The sequence below is a fragment of the Tachypleus tridentatus genome, chromosome 3 (assembly GCF_004210375.1).
Source record: "Tachypleus tridentatus isolate NWPU-2018 chromosome 3, ASM421037v1, whole genome shotgun sequence".
Taxonomy (NCBI): Eukaryota; Metazoa; Arthropoda; class Merostomata; order Xiphosura; family Limulidae; genus Tachypleus; species Tachypleus tridentatus.
In genome coordinates, this window is record NC_134827.1 from 14,043,309 (window position 1) to 14,068,405 (window position 25,097).

General features: G+C 34.8%; 1 protein-coding gene across 1 annotated transcript in view; it reads right to left on the reverse strand.

The window, feature by feature from the left end:
* LOC143246389 (secretin receptor-like) overlaps window positions 1-25,097 on the reverse strand; it is a 151,924-nt gene that overhangs the window by 81,209 nt on the left and 45,618 nt on the right. Inside the window, exon 2 of the mRNA XM_076493014.1 lies at window positions 12,299-12,415. Within this exon, the coding sequence (XP_076349129.1) occupies window positions 12,299-12,380 (82 nt within the window). The 5' untranslated portion in view covers window positions 12,381-12,415. The remainder of the gene's footprint in view (window positions 1-12,298; window positions 12,416-25,097) is intronic.

Sequence of the window (25,097 nt, forward strand, 5' to 3'; positions counted from 1 at the left end):
ATGTGCCATCGCTGGTGAGATTGGGCGTAGTAAAACTGCTGATGCAAGTTTCTTAAAAGATCCTGAGGGATACGGAACGAGAATTTCAAGTGGTCGGCCCAAGAAAATTTCGCCGGCATTGAGCAGAAGGATTCGACGGGTTGTCCGGCAAGTCACCAGCCGATCGTTGAACCAGATTAAGGCCCTTACGGACGCAGAATGCAGCTCAAGAACAATAAGACGGCATCCACGAGAGAAAGGCTTTAAAAACCGTAAAATTCTTCAAAGGCCACGCCTCCTTCCACACCACGAAACAGTTCGGTTAAACTTTGCTGAGAAGCATCAAACATGGGACGTAGAAAAGTGGACGAAGGTTTTGTTTTCTGATGAGAAAAAATGTAACCTGGATGGTCCAGATGGCTTCCAACGTTACTGGCAGAATAATGATATCTCACCGGAGACATTTTCTACACGACACAGTGGAGGAGGTTCCATCATGATCTGGGGTGCTTTCTCCTTCCACGGAACAAAGGAGCTTCAGGTTATACAGGGGCATCAAACAGCACCTGGCTACATTGGCATCTTGGAGAGAGCATCCTTATTGATTGAAGGCCTTCGTTTGTGTGGAAATGACTAGATCTTTCAGCAGGACAGCGCTGCAATCCACAATGCCCGCAGGACAAAGGACTTTTTCATAGCGAATAACGTGATTCTTTTGGACCATCCAGCGTGTTCGTCCGAACTAAATAATAGTAAAAATGTTTCGGGTTGGATGGCAAAGGAAGTTTATAGAAATGGACTTCAATAACAAACAGTGAATGATCTTCGTGAAGCCATCTTCCCCACCTGGAATAATATTCTAGCCAGTCTTCTGCAAACGCATATATCGACCATGCCAATGCGAATGTTTGAAGTTATTCGCAATGACGGCCGTAACTCACTACTGAGACCTCTTGTTGGACATTTCCTACCCTGTTTAGGACTTCTTTTTGGTATGGTCTTAAACTTTTGACCTGTTAGTATTTAGGCTAATTTCATAGTGTTCACATTTTCCCTATTACATGCTAAAAAGGTTTTTATTTTCCCTTTTCTTATTTTCGTCTTTCGAGGCTCGATTCAAATAAGTGGTTGAGTTTAACAACGCAAAATGCATATTTTTTCTTTATGTTCATTGGTTTCAAGATTTTGGCCAGCAGTGTACATAGCACTATTACGTCTTCCTTCAGTAAAATAAGTCCTGCTCTGAACAATACCATATGTATATATTACTAAACCAAGAACACTGTATAACTTAGTAATTGAGATCAGAAATATCTAGTGTGTGTGTTTATGTATTATATCTGTTTATGCTATACATACAGTTGATTTCCAGTCTTATACTACTTTCGATCCTTTGATAATAATATCAATGACAGAGTATTTTGCAAGAAATAACTTGAAACTGCACATTTAAGCTATAAAGACGAATATTTCACTGAAATTGTTTTGATGTGAAAGCGAAATCTCAATGTTTTCTTTACAGACTTTGATATTTGAGTAATTGCTTAATTTGAATATATACGAACGTATTTAATTACAGTACTGGCTTTGACGTCATGATTACCCATTGTATCTGATACAAAACTATTATAGGATTGTAAATGGGAACGTAACATTAAACAATTCAGCAAACGACTATATATTAAATTCAGTTATACAAAATACTTTTTGAAAACAAATAAGAAAAACTTGGTCTTACTGTATTAATTTTGTTACAAATAAAAAATATTCTAAAGAGCTGTCTTATGCTGGTCTTCAAAATTACTGTATAATTATGGTTTTTCAGTGATTATGCCTTACGTGGATCAATCCAAGCAGCCTCATTCCTATTTTATTAGTGAAAGAACAACCGAAACAAGTTGGTTCGAATGTAGCTTTTGGTGAGCTATTAGGATATCTTTGTTAGTCTGAGTTGTAGGTAAATCTGAGCTCTGCCTCTAATCCTAAAATTGCTGAAATTAAAATTGGCGTCCTTGTTAAGCCTATATGAGAACCTCTTAACAGATCTAAATGTTCCAAGGAAGTGTAGAGAAAAAACAAGCATTCTTTGGTTATTTGCGAATTTACCTACACTCGCTGCGACGTAGAACAGATACAATCTACTTTTAGGTGTCTCCACATATGTATATAAAAGAACCTTCAAATATTGGGTACTTTCCGCCATTGTAAATAAACAGTCAGCTTGTAACATCGACATGAAATCCAATGATTTTAGTATTGTAGGCACAGCTCAAAACAAACAAGATCACAAGGCACTTGAAAACCTTCAAGCAATTTGCCAAAAGTCAGTTATGAGTCAAATATCTCAATTTTATTACTAGTACAACATGTAATATCCCTATCATATAGAACTAATATGTGAAAAGCATGAGGTGTAAGGATATTCTCGTGCGAACACGCACTCTATCCTTAAACTCATCATTTTAAATCTGAATTCCCCTATTTATTTTACTTTGTAAATTTGAAAATAAATGAGTTATATTATTCTGTATGACTGACAATAATCAAATATAAAATTAATTGAAAACGTTCAGATAAAACTGAAATAAGTATAATGCTAATAATTGAGTTTTTTTCCTTTCTATCTACCGCAAGGAATCGAACCTTGGATTTTAATATTGTAAGTTCGTAAATTTACCACTTACTCACTCGATTAACTCGCTATTGAAGCTTTTACTTCGTAGTTTGAGATCTTTATTAAATAAACTGTATTTTATAAAGTGTATTTCTGTTCGAAAATATATAACATATAATGCATTAAATCTTTCTTTCTCTCTCTCTCTCTATATATATATATATATAAGAATATCTTAGGATATTACTGCGTTTTATCAGAATAGCAGCTCTGAAAATATTTTGTGAAGCGTTAGGATGGTGTTTCTGGGTAAGGCATATATCATTGACTATTCTATTAAATTTTTGTCTTATAGCAAAGCCGCATCGGGCTATCTGCTGAGCCCACCGAGGGAAATCGAACCCCTGATTTTAGCGATGTAAATCGGGAGACTTACCGCTGTATAAGCGTGGGACTATTCGATTAAAAAGCGAGAATTATTCTTAAATATTTTAAATAAATGTACATTGTGTGCATTCTGAAATCGTTCAGTAAATGTTTCATTTTCAGAAACATTTCTCTTCGTACCTATCCTGGAGACTCAGCCATAATCCTGAGGGCTCATAACTCTACAAACTAGGTTTCGACCCCCGCATTCGACAGACCACATATAGTTAGCCCGTTATGTTTACGAAAAGCAAATAAACAATAGTATTCATATCATATCAAGTTATCAACAAAAGTAATGGCTTTTATATAAAGTAATCAAAACTATTTCTAAAACAGGAAGTAACTGTTGCACGAGATAAACTTGCAACGCTAGTATTTAAACTGAAGACGACACCAACATGCTATGTAACCGGTAAATCAATGAATAATTTTTGTTTTTTTTTTTTAATTTCGCGCATGGAAATAACTGAACGGAAGGTGTTTGTAATGTAAACAGTGTTCCTATGATTCAGTGAGAATTCCTGGTGATAGGGAGCTGAAGTAATACTGTGAACAGTTTCCTTGATTCAGTGAAATTTGTTGGCGTTAAGGAGATTAAAGGAAGAAGGAGGGGGGTTTTGTTTGAATTTCGCGCAAAGCTACACGAGGGTTATCTGCGTCCCTAATTTAGCAGTGTAAGGCTAGAGGGAAGGCAGCTAGTCATCACCACCCACCGCCAACTCTTGGGCTACTCTTTTACCAACGAATAGTGGGATTGACCGTCACATTATAACGCCCCCACGGCTGGGAGGGCGAGCATGTTTAGCGCGACGCGGATGCGAACCCGCGACCCTCAGATTACGAGTCGCACGCCTTAAAGCGCTTGGCCATGCCGGACCGAAAATAAAATTCTGCTGGGATAGTTTATCGTATACTATTTCTTCAAGTTCTACATTAATTTTTTAGGCGTTTTAAAAGTCCGTTCAGTTTCTCTAACATAAATTCAGTTTTTGTTTGTTTTTTAATTTCGCGTAAAAGGTTTATCTGCGTTAGCCGTCCCTAATTTAGCAGTGTAAGACTAGAGGGAAGGCAGCTAGTCATCACCACCCACTGACAAATTTTGGGCTACTTTTTTTTACCAACAAAGAGTGGGATTGACCATAACTTTATAACTCCCTCACAGCTGAAAGGGCGATTATGTTTGGTGCTAGAGGATTCGAACTCGCGACCTTCAGATTACGAGTCGACGCCTTAACTCACCTGGCCATGCCGGGCTTTTCAGTTTTTGTACTCTGGTGTCATTAGTTTTTCGTATGCAAATCATTTTCCACTGTTCAAACGTATGCGTGTGTACATTCTGGGTGGCTAAACTCTGATGTTGGATTTATAGTTAAAATATGTTCATCTTTAGCTGCCTGTATAAGTAAATTAAAGTAAGATATTTCTTTATGCTTTATATAAGAAGGGTCTCATGGTTTCTACTGCTTTATAGAAAATGTCAATTTCTATAGCACATTAGTAAATGTTTTCTTTAATAACTACATGAATCTCCATGTTGTTATTACAAGAAGTAACAAACTGTTGCAGTTACGCAAATTTCGATCGATAAGTCAAAATTAAAACCAGACGTGTATAGGAGAATGTTTTAAGCAACTGGTTCAGACAATATGGTTAAGTTTATATTTGTATCTGCATGAACTCGTGTTTCATTTAGTTATAGAAAACGACAACATTATTAGCTATTTTATCGAAAAAACAGAAATGTTACGGTAGAAAACTATTTCTGAGGTAAAGATAATTCATTAGCTGTTTTGAGAGAGGTGATAAAATGTTTTCCAGATGATAATTCCAAAATCAATTTATTCTTAACCATCGAATGAAATTTTACTTTGAGAGTTCCGTGCAATTTATCATTTCGCAGTTAGAAAAAGAGACAAGTCGTAAAGATGCCGTAGTTTAGAGCTTCCTTTAAAATAATTTTGAAACGATTTTAATGATCGAAACAAGCCTTCGCAAACAGTTAAACTCAACAGTTGACGTAAATGTTTGATGGCCTGCGAATGAGTTAGACACTTTTCCACAGACGTTAAAATATTTAAGTGGGTAGAACTTCACATAAAAACTGTGATTGTTAAGATTTGGTTTGAAATGTTATGTGTATTTCAAGACATAAAATTTCTAAATAAATGTGATTCTTTAAATACACCTCATATATATTTTAAGCATTTACTGTTTTAAATTTCAGATTGTTTCTAAAGTATAAACTAGCCATAAAGTTCACTGGAGAACGGTACAAACTTAGTTAAATTCGTTCAAAGCTGGTGTACTCTTTTCAGTTTTATAATAATAATTATTTATTGCTGCCTGGTGTCATTTAAATTTATTTTCACACACACATACAAAGATACAAAAAAATAAAAATAACAAATGTAAGTTTGAAGAAATTTGAAAAGTAGACACCGCCGTGGGTTCGTGGGTTCGAGCCCCTGTCGTACCAAACCGTGGGAACGTTATAACATGATAGTCAGTTCCACTCTTATCTTGTAAAAGAGTAGCTCAAGAGCTGGCGGTGGGTGGTGATGACTAGTTGCTTTCTCTCTAGTCTTACACTGCTAAATTAAGGACGACTAACGCAGGTAGCACTCGTGTAGCTTTGCGCGTAATTCAAAAACAAACAAACACACCTTCCCTAGTAGTTCAGCGGTAAGTCTAAATGTTTATAATGTTAAATACCGGTTTTTTATTTGCATGATAGGCGCACCAAAATTAGCCAATTATGTATCTTTAAGCTTAACAATAAATAAATAAACAAACAAACTCAAACGTAAGTACAATGAAGTGAAAATAAAGACTGACAAAGAAATGGCTCGGCATGGCCGAGCGCGTAAGGCGTGCGACTCGTAATCCGAGGGTCGCGGGTTCGCGCCCGCGTCGCGCTAAACATGCTCGCCCTCCCAGCCGTGGGGGTGTATAATGTGACGGTCAATCCCACTATTCGTTGGTAAAAGAGTAGCCCAAGAGTTGGCGGTGGGTGGTGATGACTAGCTGCCTTCCCTCTAGTCTTACACTGCTAAATTAGGGACGGCTAGCACAGATAGCCCTCGAGTAGCTTTGTGCGAAATTCCAAAAACAAACAAACAAACAAAAAACAGACAAAGAAATACATCACGTGCATATTAAATAATATAAAGTTAGCGACCGAACATAAGTGTACTTAATACAAATAAATAATATAAACTTAGCGACCGAACATAAGTGTACTTAATACAATTACTGCTGGCTTGTCTATGTATTTTACTTATAAAATAAATGATATTTGGTCAGTCGTTGTAATGAGTATTGCAACACGAAAAAGAAAAATTCCGACACAAGATGTGAAACATGTCGGCAGCGAAGTTTATGCAAATATTTCCGGAATTCGAAATATAAATTTGTGTGGGTGTGTATACCAGCATTTAGATCTATTCAGAATTTTTAGAAAGCCAACTGCATTTGATAAAATCTTACTCGGCATCGTAACTTGTCCAATGTAATCGGTTTTTGTCTTTCTTTTCATGATCAAAGTTATAAGTACACTTTTATTTGTAGTTGGCGTATTTTATGTGTGGCAAAAATTAATAAAATGAATCGCCGTATTCAGGAAATCTGTCTTGATGTACTGGTGTACATTTGTTTAATTCTCAATGTAACTGTAAATTCAATAAATGAATAAGTAATCTTGGTAAATACGAATACCAAATAAAACATGACTTAAAGCTTTTGAAATCACCAAGTCTTTGAGGGAAAGATATGCAATCAAACTAGATTTAAAACATATCAGAGAATAAAATTACCAAAAGATATATATAAGTAAACAGTTCTAATGCTATAAACTACATCAGTTGTACATAGACGATCAAATCACACAATATATAAACGATGAACTTAAAATAAATCACAGCGAAGAACTTTACTATGAAATCTAATATAAAACGAAGAAACTTGACCATTGCTGAACCTTATCACTACCATTAACTCATAATGGAAAATGTCAATTATCATAGTTCTCAAAAGCGTTGGGGACATTCCATCTATCAGACATGATCCAAACGCAAGAATCGAACAAAGTAGTCGTTACAGAGAATCCCACCTGATTCAAATAGCAAAAGGCAGTAGGAGTTAAGACATTGTGGTTTAAACAATCAACTCCTAACTCTTAATGTTGTTTTCAGAAGTAGCGACGTAGTTCGACATCTGTGTTTTAATAGTGTCTGATAGTTGAAGTACCCCTAATGCTTTTGTGAGCTATGACCACAAAAAACTTCCGTTATGAGTTGATGGAAATGTCAGGGATAAATAATGGACAAGACTTCTATGGTGCTTGTTTTTTTTAAAGTATCACAGTGAAGGTCTTGGGTTTGCTTTGTATATATATTTAACAGCTTCTGTCGCTTGTTACTATCACATACACGTACATAAAATGTTCATATGACTCTTAGTTCACATTCTTATTTAGAAGTTAATCATGTTGGATACTAGAGTAGATACACTATTATTCACCATTCTTGTTAATAAATAAATAGAACACAGTTTATGTAGGAACTGGTTTAATTTGTACTAAAATTGGAGTTTTATATCAGTACACAAAATACCAGCTTTGTAGGGAAAAAAACTAGTTTCACCTTCTGTTATGCGTATGAATACCAATAATCTAAGGATTACAACACTAACAGCTCAATTAAAGGGTATGTGAGAAAGCTGAGCAGTAACATTATAAGTCAACAATAAGTTACCTGAAAATTATAATTTGAAAATTAAAAATGTCACATGCAGTGTGTTCGAGAGAGAAGTAAACGTTGACATTTCTAAACCTTTATATCAAATTATAGCTTAACTCTCCCACTTTCTTCAGAATTAATAAACCCGAAAACTGCTTATCACAAGTCCCCCAGTAGCACAACTGTAAGTCTGGAGATCCACGCCGCTAGAAACCGGATTTCAATACCCCTGGTGGGCAGAACACAAATAGCCTATTGTGTATCTTTGTGCTTCATTCCAAATAATCATAAGCTTAAAATAACAATGCGATTCTATGATAAGATTGTAAGCATGTGATTTAAGAAGTATTAATTAAACCCTAAACAAACAGAATATGTAACAAATGTTTGTTTGTTGGCGAGCAAAACCACATTGGGCTCTCTGCTGGAAATCGAACCCCAGATTTTAGCTTTGTAAATCCATTGAATATTGATAAATACTTTCTGATTCAAGACATTCACACATTCAGATTATGAAGATATGTTCGATGATTTCAGATTTCCCAGAAGGAATATTCCTTGTACTTAATGGCATTGAAAAAAGAAATATGGATCAACTTGAGAACCCAGGGCCATCCAGTAAAAAACGTGCAGCAAGTCGCACTTCAACCGTGGCAAACAAAGTACAGTGTTTTGTAACGATAAGAATCCATGAACAGAAGAATCGGTGGTAAAGGCTGTGCACTTGCTCCAGGAAACTGTTTAGAGTGCAATCAATAATGATTTCAGTCTGCCAAAAAAAAAAGGATACAAGTCACGTGTACACAAGATACTTCCACAACATATCCATTTAACTCTCGCATGCCTGAAACAACTAGAGAATCAAACAAGTATTCATGGTGTTATATATAAAGATGTACGGGTTAAATCGACGTTCAGAACGCCTATGGACTTTCCCTACAGTAGAAATATTGAAACGGGCACTTAAAAATCTTCTTTCTTCATAGACAGATTACTGCAAACAACAGAGAGGATTAACGTGATTTGAACACGAAAACCACACATCAGAGCCTTTTTCAATGAAAATACAATGCAGGACTATTATCGTTATGCAAGTTGTTTGTCAGGTCGAATATGGCTAAACCTGACAACAGGGGCTGTTAAAGCATAGTGAGGCTTCAAAATCGTTTTATTATAAAGTGCCAAATCTCAATATTTTATAAAAAAGCACATGTAATTTATCGACTAATCGAACAACTTGTCGTTCATGGTACAAACAATGTCATCATACTATAATGCCTATTTGGATTATATTCCTTTCTAACAACTTAAACAAGCAAGTTTTGATCAAGCACAGTTACAATGATTTCATACAATAAACAAAGTAAGGCGAACAAAGCGAACAGTGTTATGATCTCGTTAACACATTAACAACCTCATATATATAGTGTTTTACAATGGGTGCCCTTGTACTTCAGTTCATTCCCGGATGAACACTATAAAAGGAGCTTTGTTAGCAATTTGCCAATCTTATCGAACTAAACCACCATTATTAAAACATTTTCAAGAATAGCATATAATTCAGTTTAATGCTTTAGTTTGCCTAGAAACTGGTAAGATTTGGTTGCAGAAGAAAATGCACCATTCAGGGTATGGAGTAATTTCGACATTAAAGGAAACAGACATTAAAGGAAACAGTCATTTATTAAGTGAGCACAAGTATTTCCTCTCAGCGCCTTTAAAACTAGAGTAAATTCGAACTTTTTCTGTTTGTTTGTCTGAATGAGCTCCGAATTCACTTAAATACGTCTTAATAAAGATAATCTTTCAAATCGCTCTTCACATCCAGTCTACAAAAAAAAAGCTAAATTTTCGTCACAGAAACGTAATTTTTGACATTTAGTAATTGTGAAGTCTAAGAAGCAGAGCACAATTTGAGTTAGCTGGAGATATGATGCTAGTCTTAAGACAGAGTTCAGTCAAAATATAAAGTATTGCTAGCCTTTATCAACCCAAAACAGGTTTCTGAAAGTTTAAGAAGATGAACAAAATGGCTCCATTAATTTTTTTTTATGGAGAAAAGAACCGAATGGTTGGGTATATTATAAAAGTATGTAGAAACTCAGTAGAAATAAGCAAGTATATTCAGTAGAGTATGAACCAGTTTTCTCTCATTTCGAAGAAAAACAGTTTTACCTGCTAAGTACAGCAGATAATAATATAAGCATTTCTCAAACTAAGGAATCGAGTTTTAAGGGGATTGTTAGATAAAACTGATTTCGCTCTTTAGACTCTCTATTACTTTTCAGAAAACAAACGCATAAAATCTCCAAATTAATTAGAGCGTCAACATTTATCCTGTGTCCTTTTTCACAGTTGAGCACATATTGTATAAGCAAAATACGACAAAAAATTGTACAAGAAAGATTTAACATTTCTGTGTGACTTGTATTTAGAAAACCAGAGATATAACTAGTTTTGAGACCAAATAGTTTGTTTGTTTGTTTTGGAATTTCGCACAAAGCTACTCGAGGGCTATCTGTGCTAGCCGTCCCTAATTTAGCAGTGTAAGACTAGAGGGAAGGCAGCTAGTCATCACCACCCACCGCCAACTCTTGGGCTACTCTTTTACCAACGAAAAGTGGGATTGACCGTCACATTATAACGCCCCCACGGCTGGGAGAGCGAGCATGTTTGGCGCGACTCGGGCGCGAACCCGCGACCCTCAGATTACGAAGCGCACGGCTTAACGCGTTAGGCCATGCCAGGCCCGAGACCGAATAGATCCAAATAAAGTTGAAGTCGTTTTTGAAATATGTTTTTTTGTTAAGTTTTATTTCGTCATTTTTACTGGATAGAATGAAGATTATTTATAATATTCTAACTCTCAGAAACAGCCAAAAGTAACTGCTTGAAAGCTAACATTATTATCAACAATCTACATGAAGTTATACCTTTATTTCCTGTCTTTAATATACAAACCATGTTACAGACACACAACTAATACTTCACCGAGTGACGTCAACAATTTCCTCTAGTTTGTTACTTATCGTAAGTGTTATATTAGGGTTACAAAGAAGACTTTTGCCTGGATTCTTTATACATCAAACTGAAATATAAACACTAGACAAAGTATTTTAAATTGTTAACAAGGAAACTGTTTCCAATATAAAGAGTCCCACGAAGAAACACTTTTACCAAGAATCCGTTTATACTTTGACGTTTAAACTTTAAATACAGTCTATGAAACCTGATTGAGTCTTGAAAAATGAGCCATTTTAGAACCAATAGAACTGTTCGCATTTTAAGATTATACAATCTTCATGAATACAATTTGATTGCAAGTTATGAAAAGTTAGTTTTTAGCTTCTTGTTTATGGAAAGAACTCATTCTACATTCTACATGTTTCTTTCTGGAAGATTTTGTGAGACTGAATGGAACTTAAGAGAGAAAGAGAAAAAACTCGAAGAAGATATTTAATATGTTAATTTTTAGGGATTATTTTCATTCTATTTTCCTGGATGAAATGCACATAACCTAATAATAAGCGTGCAGGTCTGCGGTCTGATCGGTCCACGGTTTCAGATGTGATGCATCTTTGAACAATCTTGGCAGTTTCAGCTGTGACAATGTTATAAACGTGAAAATAATGTGTAGCGAGTGTCGCTGATTTGTTTACCTCCTTCATATCAGAAGAAATAAATTAAAATTAGAATCTGGGACGGTTAAGGCTGAAAATACTAAAAAGTTTGGAACAACTCAACGTTATTCCAATAATAACATACAAAATCAGTCAAAGAGGCATATGTGATAAGTGAATGATACCAATTTTCTTATGGACTCAAAATGTAATAGTCATTTCACGAAGTAAACTTATAATAATTGAAATAATAATTTTTTCTCTTTAAAATTTATGTTTTTGTCATTTAAAACAAAACACACTGATGAGTGTGTTTGTGTGTTTTTCTTATAGCAAAGCCACAGCGGGCTATCTGCTCAGCCCACCGAGGGGAAGCACACTGATGAACAAACATGCAATTTATTTTACAGTATAAAAAACACCATTCAATTATTATTAATATTTATTAGCAGTGGGTAACACATGTTATTTTATTAACAATCTCTTATCTTATTTGCATGAAACTTAGTTGTTAAATAAAAAGAAATGCTTGGGTATATGTTTTTGAGATAGGATTATAATAACAACCAGTTAGTTTCCATACTTTTCAATTATTATTTGACGGAATACATGCACTTAAAGGACAATGATGGCGAGTCGTTTTAATGTTTTGCAATAAATATTTGTTTTACAAGTTATGTAAGTGTGCTACAATTACTTTATTCTGAAAGCTTATAGCGTAAAACCCAGGTTTTGAAACTCGTAGTGAGCGTAGCACAGATAGCCCATGGTGAAGTTTTGTGATTAATAACAAACAATAAAAAATGGTTTTTAGTGGCACCTGAGAAAAATGTTCTTTCATTGTGAAAATTACAATAATTTCAAATAACTTGAATAAACGCACCGATGGCCCCCAAAGATTATTTACTAAGTCAACATACCTCCATCAGGCGGCGCTGTTTTCTCTCTTTTGTCTTCACACTTTGTCTTTAAACTGCTCAAAAGCTCCAGTAGATCATCCATAAGAATCCGATGACTAGATGTCAAATCACTTGAAACTGTAAATAGAAAGCAAATTAAAGTTAAATTTTGCATGAGGACCCGCCATTCTCTTTAGACAGCTCATAAAAAGGTGCTCACAACAATGTATGAAAACAGTAACTGCAATAATTCAATTATAACAAGTATCGTAGAAGGTGTCGCTGGTGGTAACAAGCAGTTTTCTAATAGTATTTATTTGCAGTTGTCGATGTTTGTTTGTAGTTAAACACAAAGCTACACAATGGGGCATCTATGGTCTGCCCACCACGGGTATCGAAACCAGGTTTCTCGCGCTGCTGGTACACAGACATACCGCTGTGCCAGTGGGTGGCTTGCAAATGTCGTTAAATTATGTTATGAGACTATTTCGAACTTGAATCACGAAAAGACAGTAACAGATACAAAGTGACCTTTTGTGGTGAATAAAGGGCACATTCATTTAGTGTTTTGCCCAATTAAATGTAATTGCTCATAACGTTATTAACAAACATGGCGACAGAGAATAATATGTACGTCCTACGTCTAACATAAATGAAGTTGTCTATTCTTATGTAAAGACAGTATCGTAGGATGTACGTGAACTGCTTAATAGTTAATAACTCCATCAAGAAGTCATACAACCAGTTGGAAAAGTACTTCACAAGAAAGGAGGTGCGATAAGTCGATTACATGGTTATTATACTTTCTGGATATTAGTTCTCTGTGTTTATATGAAGGACATTGTTTACAGGACAAAAGTGGCAATTTTGGGACGCTGCGTGAACGGATCACCGATAAAATAGCTAATATAATACACGATATGCTGACAACATGTAGATAAATATCGAATACTGAATCGGTACCTTGAGGGCAATAAACGGAACACATGTGGAAGTATATTGTTAGGAAATGATATTTAGCAAAAAACAACATACATTTGTCATTCAGTTCCCACAACCCTATAAGATCGTACCTGTTACTGCCTTGTAGTTAAAGTCTGAAAAACGTCACTAAAGTTTCGAGGACTATGAATATTTTAAACGTTTTCTAAAGCGGCTGAGTCCTCTGTAAATTAACGGTTATACATAGCCATATACATTGAAATATGTACATGAAAGATTGTGAAATCATAAAAGACTCGTTTAATGCTTAGCGAACACGTTTAGAAAACCAATTAGTAAATTCTTTATTAACTAATAAAAACATTTGTAATGTAGATTGGACAAACGGGGTATATTTAGTATACAAATATATAAATAAATAAAACACATTTTTAACGAATGTCTGATTGTGTACTTTAAGTAATAAGTAATAAGAATAAAAGATTCTGACATATTTAAAGTGGTTGTCCATTAAATTTTTGTTAATTCAACGATATTCCGCAAAATCGTTCTGCTGCATGTTTGGAAACGAAATCTAAGAGTTTGTGTGTTTTAAATGTTTTACAACATATTATTTAAGACAAATAAACATATTCAAGACAATCGTTTCAACTTATAGAGCATCGAAAATTCAACAAGTTTTGTGCTGCCCTTAACACAAAAATTAAACAGTTGTTTTTTTTTGCCTCGGAGTAATATTATTAGTCGCTTCTTCTTTGTGGGTACTTGGATATGTTGAATTTTTAAACACCCAGGAAGGTCAGGTGTACAAGACCTCTTCCTCCATCCCTAGCTTTCATGTCGGCTACTACTATGTTGTTGTAGTAGTGCTTTTGGGCCAGAGTATTCCATAGTACTCCGGCCCGTTTCAGGGCAATGTCCATGTATTGTCTTGATTTGCCTTTTTTTTTTCCTCTTTTATTCTAGTTTTATTTTTTCACTTTTATTCTTATATATATATATATATATTTTTTCTTCCATATATAGTTGTCAGAAAAATAAAATAATAATAATAATTAATAAAATATAATAATAATAATAATAAATAAAATATAATAATAATAATAATAAATAAAATATAATAATAATAATAATAAATAAAATATAATAATAATAATAAATAAAATATAATAATAATAATAAATAAAATAATATTAATAATAAATAAAATAATATTAATAATAATAATAATAATAATAATAATAATAATAATAATAATAAAAATATAATAATAATAATAATAATTAATAAAATATAATAATAATAATAATAATAAATAAAATAATAATAATAATAAATAAAATAATATTAATAATAAATAAAATAATAATAATAATAATAATAATAAATAATAAAAATAAATAAAATAAAATAATAAATAAAATAAAACAAAATAAAAAAGTAAAAAAAGATAATACTAGTTTTAAGGGACTACTGCTTGGTGGTCAGCTTGATTTATATTTCTTAAATATATATTCATAGGAGAGAGGTACTTAGGACTATGTTCATCACGTACGTAGTATATGTCGAGATTACACAAGAAATCATTTTAATGCCAATTTTTATTATAATAATTTAATATATACTCTTCAAACAAAGAAACGCAAGAGGCAAAATTTGAGACATATTGTTAACAAGTTTATTCCGGGTAGTTCTGTATGACATGTGTGAACTTTGCACATTCACTGCTGAACATCCAAAGTCTGAAAAGGCGAAGTCCACGCTCACTAGTTGAAGTTTAACGTCACTCAACGTCAATAACTAGTATGCCCCCCGTGAGCATCAATAACTGCTTGGCATCTCCTGCCCATGGAAGCGATGAGATGACGAATCACATCCTGTGGAATGGCTGTCCACTCAGCCTGCAAAGCTGCTGCAAACTGAGGTAGAGTCTGCGGTTGAGGTTGTCGCCATCGCAGACGTCGGTCCAGCTCGTCCCAAAGATGTTCGATGGTGTTTAAATCTGGTGATCTGGAGAGCCAGGGAAGAACGTTGTTGTTGTGGTATCTCAAGAAGACAGTGGTGAGTCGGGCTGTGTAAAAACGGGCGTTGTCATGTTGAAAAACATCGTTGACGTTCACCATGATGGGTTGCACATGGGGCCTAAGAATCTCGTCGACGGTTGCGTACGGTCTGATCGGAAATCCTACGCAGCCCTGGTATGGTTGAGGCAGTAGACGTCGCAGTGGTGGTCCTATTCCGAAGGTGACGTAACCGGATGTAGCGATCTTGTGCGGGCGTGGTCACACGAGGTCTGCCAGATCGTGGGCGGTCACAAGTTGATCCATGTTGTTAGTGACGATTCCATAGCCTTGTGATGGTGCTTGGGTGGACATTCACAGCTCTGGCAACATCTGATCGAGATTCGCCTGCTTCCAAGCGACCAATAGCGTTGTTGCGTTGTGCTTCAGTCGGTCTTGGCGTAACTGTATTGCGTGTCGGTGGCTTAATACTGAGCTATGGAAACCGAGAACCCGTCACTTTTATAGGGATTTTGTACATGTTGCACTTGCAATACATGCAGATCTCTCAAACAAATTTATTGGACACGAATGCATTTTGGCGAAAAATCCGATGTTTTCCTCCGTTTTCAAAGTGCACAACTTTTATTGTCATTTTGGTCTGACAATCAGTGCCTTAACACGTGTAACATCACATACTCTGAGCTTGTAACGTTATTACATATATTTCTCTTTAAAATAACAAAAATATCCCTTTTGCGTTTCTTTTTTGAAGAGTATATTATGCAAGAGTCTTACAGATATTGTATCTAAGTTTGTATACTTGTGCATTAATGTGGATGACGTACTACGTAGTACTTTATAGGCTGAGTTTAAGATTGAATTTTGTATTTTTTGTTGTTTGTGTAATTGTTTTTGTGTTATGTTTATCCAGGTAGGACATGCGTTTTCTATTATAGGTCTAATGTATATTTTGTAGATTTTTATTATATTATCAGGTGATGTACCTTGATTTTTACCTGAAAGACTTGCATAATTTGCTCTTTTCCAGATTCTTATCAGTATATTGTTTGTATGCTGTATCCACGTTAATTTGGTATCATAAGTTAAACCTAGAAATTTTGCAGAAGTAGCAGTCAGTAAAAGTGATCCGTTCATGTTTAACTTAAGTGGAACTTTTTTCAGTTTATTTAATTTGGTGAATAATATTACTTGGGTTTTCAGAACATTGATTTTATTCTATATTTCTGGCAGTATTTTGCTATATTATTTAGGACTGGTTGGAGGTTTGTTGCTGCAATTGAGGGACCGCTTTTCCAGACCGCTACATCGTCAGCAAGTTGTGATGCAAAACCTAAATTTAGGTCCGACAGTGGCATATTACTCACATACATGATAAATAAGACAGGGCTAATTACCCCTCTTTGCGGGACTCCTGTCTCAGGTAAAAAGGACCCTGAGTGGGCCCCGTTCACATCTACTTTACACGTTATATTGTCCAGAAAGTTGGACAGCCAGGGAATAATTCCCTGAGGTAAATCCACTTCCGTTAACCTGTGGCGTAATCCTTTATGCCACACCGTGTCAAATGCTTTCTCAATGTCGAGAAAGCAAGCTACAGTGCATTCGCTTTTGTTAAAGCTGTCTGTAATTGTTTCCGTTAATCTAATTAGGTGGTCTGTAGTTTGTCTGCATTTTCTAAATCCAATTTGAATTTACTTCTAAGTATATAGATAGTCGGTTGCTAATTATTCTTTCTAAAATTTTGCCGATGCAACTGGTTTGGCTAATTGGGCAGTAATTGTTTGGTTTATTTGCTGGCTTTCCTTCTTTCTGGAACATTAATATTACTGCTTCCTTCCAAGAAACAGGAATATATCCAGTTAATAATGATAAGTTAAATAAAGCTGTTAGGTGTACATATAATTTCTGAGTACCACGTTTTAGCTTGTATACTATCTTCTCCAGGAGGTTTGTTTTTGTGTTTTTGATAGCTATTAGTACTTCCGTTACTGTTATATCTTTTATAAGTTGATGAGTGATCCAGTCTATTGTTTTCTCTGGTTTAATAATGTGTTTACTGGGAATTTGGGCATGTGTATGGTTTTGTTCTGTTCAATGAAGTTATTGATTTTATTATAAAAGTATCTGTTAATGTCTGTTTCATGGTGTGCTTTGAAGGTGTTTTGTATGTGGTTTTAAATGTCTTTGATTTTTCTGGGTTACTGTAAGCTGTTTTGCCATGTAATTCGAGTGGTGGGTACTCTTTGTTTTTCCTCTGTCAGTATATCATTTCAAGTGTGTCCAGAATTGTTTTGGATCTGTTTTGTGATTTAATTGTGAGCAGAAGATGCTAAGCCGGGCATAGCCAGATGGTTAAGGCACTCGATTCATAATCTGGGGGTTGCGGGTTGGAAGCCCCGTTACACCAAACATATTATTAGTCAAATAATTGTTTATTTGTTTTTAAACTTTGTGCAAAGCTACACGAGGTCTATCTGCGCTAGCTGTCCCTAATTTTGTAGTGAAAGACAAGAGGAAAGGCAGCTAGTCATCACCACCCACCGCTAACTCTTGGGCTACTCTTTTACCAAACAATAATGGGATTGACCGTCACGCTATAACGCCCCCACGTCTGAAAAGGCGAGCATGTTTGGTGTGATGGGAATTTGAACCCACGATCCTCGGATTACGAGTCGAGTACCTCAACCAATAGGCCATACTGAGCCCTATTAGCCAAATAAAAACAACATAAACTTCTATTCGTGTCGTACATCTTCGTGCATAAATGCACATTTGTTTATGTTATCCATGTTTTCGTTTCGTTTTCCACGTGCCATACTCCTTAGTTATCATTTTAGCACCTTTATTTGTTTAAAGACGACACTGGAGTATTGGCGTGAAAAGGTGTGAAAATGTATAAGACAACTTTAGAGTGATTAGAGTGAAAACAATGAATTACCTGCTATCTGTGATGAGTAGTTCAATTCTCCAAGAAAAAAAAAAGAACATGGTAGAGTAATCGCAATACACAGACAAGTATTCTTTCAAATATCGCTACTGCTTTTCAGGTATTGGTAGTTTCGATTATATCCTCAAGGTAGAGGTGCAATGTTTTAAAATGTTAAAGTACATTTGTTAGTGTTGATCGTTGTTAATGATAATAAGAATTCCACGTGAAAGTGAAGAAAATATATAATATATCAACTACGTTATATCTGCTCTATTTAATGTCTGCGAGGTCTTACCTGGGTACTTCAAATCAACTGAAATACGAAAGACAGTAGTGATGGTGACGAAATTTCTGATTGCAACTACTGTAACTGTGTGGATTGAATTAAACTGGAAAACTTATTTCTGGATCAAAGAGAGTTAGGCTTATTGATATGTTAACTCATCGCTATAAATAAATTATTAAAAGTAAATATTTTCTCTCTTCATAAAAACATTTTCTGTTTAATTGAATTAGCAGAAATTTATGGAATAGGTAGTTTTTAGTTCCATAACTGTTAAACAAACCGTGAATTTAGGACAAAATGTTCTCACCCTCCTTCCCGTTTATAAACGCTGTAAATTAACCGGTAGCACAAGATACTCGAAAACGGTGAAAAAGAAAAACAAGACAACGCTTATAAAAAAGCGGTCAGTCAATGCACGTGTCAAAAAATACATGTAGACTTTACGAAATTCATCTGATAAGGTGGCTATGTAAACCTTAAATAGTAGTCTTTGTTCTGTAAGAAACTGGCCTTTTAAATAGCATTGATTTTCTTTATACAACTAATTTGATCGATCTTTAACGTAGAACAGAAGATTTAGAAAGTCAGTAAAAATATACGTTCTGGTTCTTAAAGATTTCTTTTTCCTTTTATTATTGGAATTGGTTTTTCACTTTGAGCAACCACGCTCCAGATGTTAATGATAATACTACATTAAGAGATGCTTCACTTAAATTAATTTTCACTTATCATTTCGGTACAGAGAACTGATTAACGCTCAGAGCAGACGTTACGAGTCGGATCAATAGATCTTCAATGTTTCACAATTCTTAGAAATGGTTTGTCGAATTTTGCGCAAGGCTACTCAAAGCCATCTACGTTTACTGTTCCTAATTTGGAAGCGATAGACTAGAAGGCAGGCAGCTAGTCAACATTGCACACTACCAACTAAAGATCTAATAGTGAAATCTGACCGTCACTACTATAACGCAACCAGAGACCTAAAATACAGAAAACACGATTTCTTTTGTTTGACGGTAACGATACACAAATCACGGAACATTGGATCCATAATTCGTTACAATAACATGGTGGCTCTATTTTGTATTTATTATTACTATTAATGATACAAATATAGGCCACAATAACATGGTGGCCCTATTTTTGTTCTTTTTATTACTGCCAATGATATCAAAATAGGAGGTTTAAAGAAGTTGACCACATTTTGGTGGAATTTTCTTCATTTATGATTTATTTGATCTGTTCAACCTGCAGAATGAACCAATTGTGCTGTTATCACTACGGGTATCGAAACTAAATTTTTAGAGCCGTTAGTCCAGAAACTCACTGCTGATGGGGAGGAGCTGCTTGGTTTTATATATATATTTTAAATAATGAAATGATTTCAAACTTATATTAATTCATAATATTTAGAACTCTGCTTCTGTTTTCAAATTTATAAGTGTCGTGGCGTTCAGGAATTACACTAATAAGAAGTCAGCCGTTTTACTCCAGAAGAGATTTAATGGCTGCCGATAAATGACCTAATTCTGTATCAAAACGTTATTATAAACATACACTTATTGATTTATGTTACAGTTTTTGCTTTACCTGTGAAGAAAAAATGATCTATATATTTTAAAACAAAGATGTATTGAGAGATATGTTGTATTCACCGCATGTAATCTAACCCTAATTTTAGTGCTGTAAGTTTGCAAACTTACTGCTGTCCTACCAGGATGAGCTAAATGGTTTTAAATACCCACTAACTGTGATTGAAAAATTCCATGTTCTCTCTCTTCTTTTTTTTTCCTTCGTTTTCAATTTTTTTTAAATTATTTGTATGGAATGAATAATAAAATAGCCATGATAAGGATGGTGTTTTTTTTTTCCAACTTTAAGAATTGTTTGCTTGTTCTTTTATGAATTTTGCGCTGATTTACATGGGAACGATTTGCGCTAGCTGTACATAATTTAGTAGTGAAAGATTAGAGAGGAAGGAGCTGGTCATCTCTACCCACCGCCAACTCTTGAGATATGTTTTTACCAATGAATAGTGAGACTGACTGTCACATTATGACGCTTTCACGATTAAAAGGGCGAAGATGTTTGGTGGGACGAGGATTCGAAACATGATCCTCAGATTCCAAACCCCCAACTTTGAAAATATAGCTAATGTGTTAAGAGATTGTTTTCTTGTTTACACAACATGTTTGTTTGCTTAATCTTCGTACAATTGATTCTGTGCATTAGCTGTTTGTAATCTAAATGTGATACACTATGTAAGCAGCTAGTCAACATCAACAACCGTTCACTCTTAGGATATTCTAACCGAGTAGAGGGATTGATCGTCACATCATAACACTACTACTGCTAAACGGGCGAGTAAATTTGGTGATCGAACATATAAAATGTATGTGTTAAAGTGAAGTGTTTTCACCTTAAGATCTGAGTCAATGCGTATTAAAAGAATCCGGCGAAGTTACAATCACGGTGAAGTCCAGCGTCACCAAATGAATTGATATACCATACGGTATTGCGAGCCTGTAAGTTGCTTAGAATAACATGCACACAAGAGAGAACAATTTGGACACCCAATGACGTCCTTGCGCATCCACCCTCGAAAAGAAATTACAAATTAAATTTTATCTTTATTTCAGCAAAGTATTGATTTTCTAAAGTGGTGATCCCATTATTCACGACGGCAGTGCATCCTTTAAATCAACCACTCCTTTTAGAAAATTTAAACCGCCTTGGCCCGGCATGGCCAAGCATGTTAAGGCTTTCGACTCGTAATCCGAGGGTCGTGGATTCGAATCCTCGTCACACCAAATATGTTTGCCCTTTCAGCCGTGATGGCGTTATAATGTGATGGTCAATCCCATTATTCGTTGGTAAAAGAGTAGCCCAAGAGTTGCCGTGATGGCGTTATAATGTGATGGCCAATCCTATTATTCGTTGGTAAAAGAGTAACCCAAGAGTTGCCAGTGGGTGGTAATGACTAGTAGCCTTCCCTCTAGTCTTACACTGCAAAATTAGGGACGGCTAGCGCAGATAACTCTCCTGTAGCTTTGCGTGAAATTTAAAAAACAAACAAAACCGCCTTAACTGGAGTTCAGTGTTTAAAATCCATAAGATTTTGTCTTCTCGTCTTATTTATTATTATCAGAATAAATCAAAGGCATTTGTCTTACGTATTTCCCAGATAATTGAAAACATGGAATTTTAACCCTTTGTGTTAGTATAGAATGTTATTTGAATCCTCTCCAGATTCATCCAATCAAATAGCCGTTCTCTGAATTTTTTTCTAATAAGTAGATGTCCTTTCACAGATAAGAAGACCAAAACTGTATACAGTATTCTAAGTAAGGCCTAATTAGTAATTTTTATGAAAGAAATAATAACGTCTTTTGACCTATGATCAGTATGTCGAAAAAAATCTTAAAATTCCATTATTTTTACAACCAAAAATAGAGAAAAGCATTTTTTTTTAACTGACGCTATTGAGTGAATTTCAAATTATTTTAATGTGTAATCCAGATTATGCTAAACCAAATGAATTTTCTTGTATTTACTATAATTGAAGGTCATTTGCCACATGGTTCGGCGTGGCTGGGGAAGTCTACTCGTAATCTGAGGGTGACGGGCTCGAATCACCGTCACATCAAACATTCTCTTCTTTCACCCGTGGGGGGCGTTATAATGTGACGATCAATCCCACTATTCGTTGGTAAAATAGTAGCTTAAGAGTTGGAAGTGGATGGTGACGACTAGCTACTTTTCCTAGTATTACACAGCTAAATTAGAGACGGCTAGCGCAGATAGCCCTTGTGTAGCTTTGCGCGAAATTCAAAACAAAGAAACAAACATTTGCCATATATTTGTCCAAGTGATTCAAGTCGTTTCGTAACACCTTAATAACATCAGTACAGCTAGATATATCCAATAGTTTAATGTAGTTAACAAATTTTATTAATTATTCAACTATCAATATCACTAGTACAAAAGAAAGAAAACAAAGACCAAAGCATTGATCCCTGCATCACTACAATAGTAACGTCGGTTGAGTTTGAGGGGACTCTAATAATAACCTAATGACTTCTCTGTTAATCCCCCCTACAAATCAATTATCTAGTCTTTCCCTAGCCACTAACTGCGTAATTTGCTGAACTAATCTTTTATGTGAAAGCTTATCAAAAGCTTTTCTGAAATCTAAGAATGTCAAGCCTATATCCTTTCTATCATTCTGGTACCAAGTAATGTCCTTAAGAAATATAATTGATTAGTAAGGCAAGGTTAGTTTGGTGAATCCAAGGTGGCTTTCATTTATTGTATCACATTTCACGAAATAGTTTTGCAAAGGTTTTTCTTTAATTAGACTCACAAGAATTTTTCTTCTTACATAAGCAAAATAGCAGTCACACTAGCAACCCTACAATAGTAATAACATTAGCAACTCTCCAATAGAAAGGCATCTGTTTACTCTCCACTGACCTATCGAAAATTCCCCGCTGGTACAGCTGTGAGTGTACGGATTTACAATGCTACAATCAGAGGTTCGATTCCCCTCTGAGGACTTCGCAGATACTCCGATGCGGCTTTGCTATAAGAAAACACACACACACCAATCAAAAATTAAAGAGACGAGATCATATAACGGCCCGGCATGGCCAAGCGTGTTAAGGCGTTCGACTCCTAATCCGAGGGTCGCGGGTTCGAATCCCAGTCGCACTAAACATGCTTGTCCTCCCAGCCGTAAGGGCGTTATAATGTCACGCTCAATCTCACTATTCGTTGGTAAAAGAGTAGCCCAAGAGTTGGCGGTGGGTGGTGCCTTCCCTCTAGTCTTACACTGCTAAATTAGGGAAGACTAGCGCAGACAGCTCTTAAGTAGCTTTGAGCGAAATTCAAAACAAACAAACAAGATCACATATTTGATTTTTGACTTCCTTCAAAAGCTTTGCCTGGATGTAGTGGTTTGTTTATTAGTAATTTCTTAAAGTTTATATTCACCAAATAATTAATATCCAGGAGAGTCGTGTCAATTCGAATATTTTTCGTGGAATCTTTAGGGTTAAGAATATCTTCTCTTGTGAAAACAAAAAAGAAGAAAACACTTAATAACTTAGTCATCTCAAAATCTTAAACTACAACCCCGCCATCAGTATCTTTAATGGTCAAATCCATGTTTATGTATTTAAAAACAAAGTTCTTGTTTTAATTTTTAAGTCTGTCAGCCAAATATACCGAATCCCAAACTTTCCTTCGAATCTATATGTCAACTTAAATTTTAAATATTTATCGTATTTATCCCTGAGTTTCTCCGTGTATGTTTATATTAAGCCAATTACGTTTTATATTTTCTGCTATCGTTTTCCACAACTCAGATTGAATAGCCATTAAAAATGAAATAAAATTTGTCGTTTGATATTATAGCCATATTTTCTTCATTTAATCGATATCTTGAGTAATAGTTGTTGAAGACATAAAATTTGGATCTATCCTAGGTTTCCGTCAATAATTATAATATTGTAATGTTAAAGCGTTAATTATTTTAGAGATTAGATAGTATAAGTTCATAAAACATTTTGCAAGTTATCTTTAGATTATGACGTGGTCACATATGTTAAATAAGAGAAGCCACATTTTACAATTCATATAGGTCACAGCTCTGATATGTGTGCCAAAGTACTGTTTGTGGAATAAAAATGAAATTATTTTTCTTTTTGTGCAGTTGTAAGGTAAAAATAAGTTATTATCAAATAGATTTGACAAAGCACACTACAATATTCAAAGCCCCACAACAGAACACTGTGAAATCACAACGATAGAAACTGGGTTTCGATACCCATAGAGGGTTGATAGCTCATTATGTAAGTTCATGCTTAATTACAAACAATCAAACAATAGATAAAGTTAACTAGTTGGACTCAGCAACATTTACAAACTATGTTGCTTGCGGCCACTTACTAAACGGATTGTACTTTTTTGTACAATCTGTTTGAAGGCTTAGCAATTTTGTAATATAGTTGATTCAAATAAAAGTGTATCTCTTGTGAAGTAGCCAGTTTTTTAACTTTATACTTCCATGAATAACGGTGATTATTGAAATTAATATATAATGTCCGTTCCAAAGTGGTGTCAGCTTTTAAATGTTTATTGATATTAACAACGCTGCTGAATTTTGCTAAATGTATTTCTTTGCAAAACAAAGTGAAAACTTTAATGTCGTAACAATACTTTTTTGAGAAAAGATTAACAGACCATAAGAGGCTAATTTATAGAATCTGCAAATAGAAACAAGTTCTTGTTGCAAAGTGTGTATATTTTCTTATAGCAAAGCCACATCGGGCTATCTGCTGTGTTCAGCAAATGGAACCTAAACCCTGATTTTAGCATTGTAAATCCAAAGACTTACCAGCGGGGGACTTTGCAAAGTGTTAAAAAGTGTTAAATTGTAGCTCAGTTGTTTTATTTCTCAGTGGTTAAAATATTATAAAATCAAAAACTTTGTCACACTCTAAAGCATAATTCAATTTAAATATATAAGCCTTACAATAAAGATAATTACACGGATAATTACACTATGTAACACAAATTTTGTTCCTAGATAGTACATGTCATTTCTTAATTGCTTATATTGTAAAAGTATAGAAAATG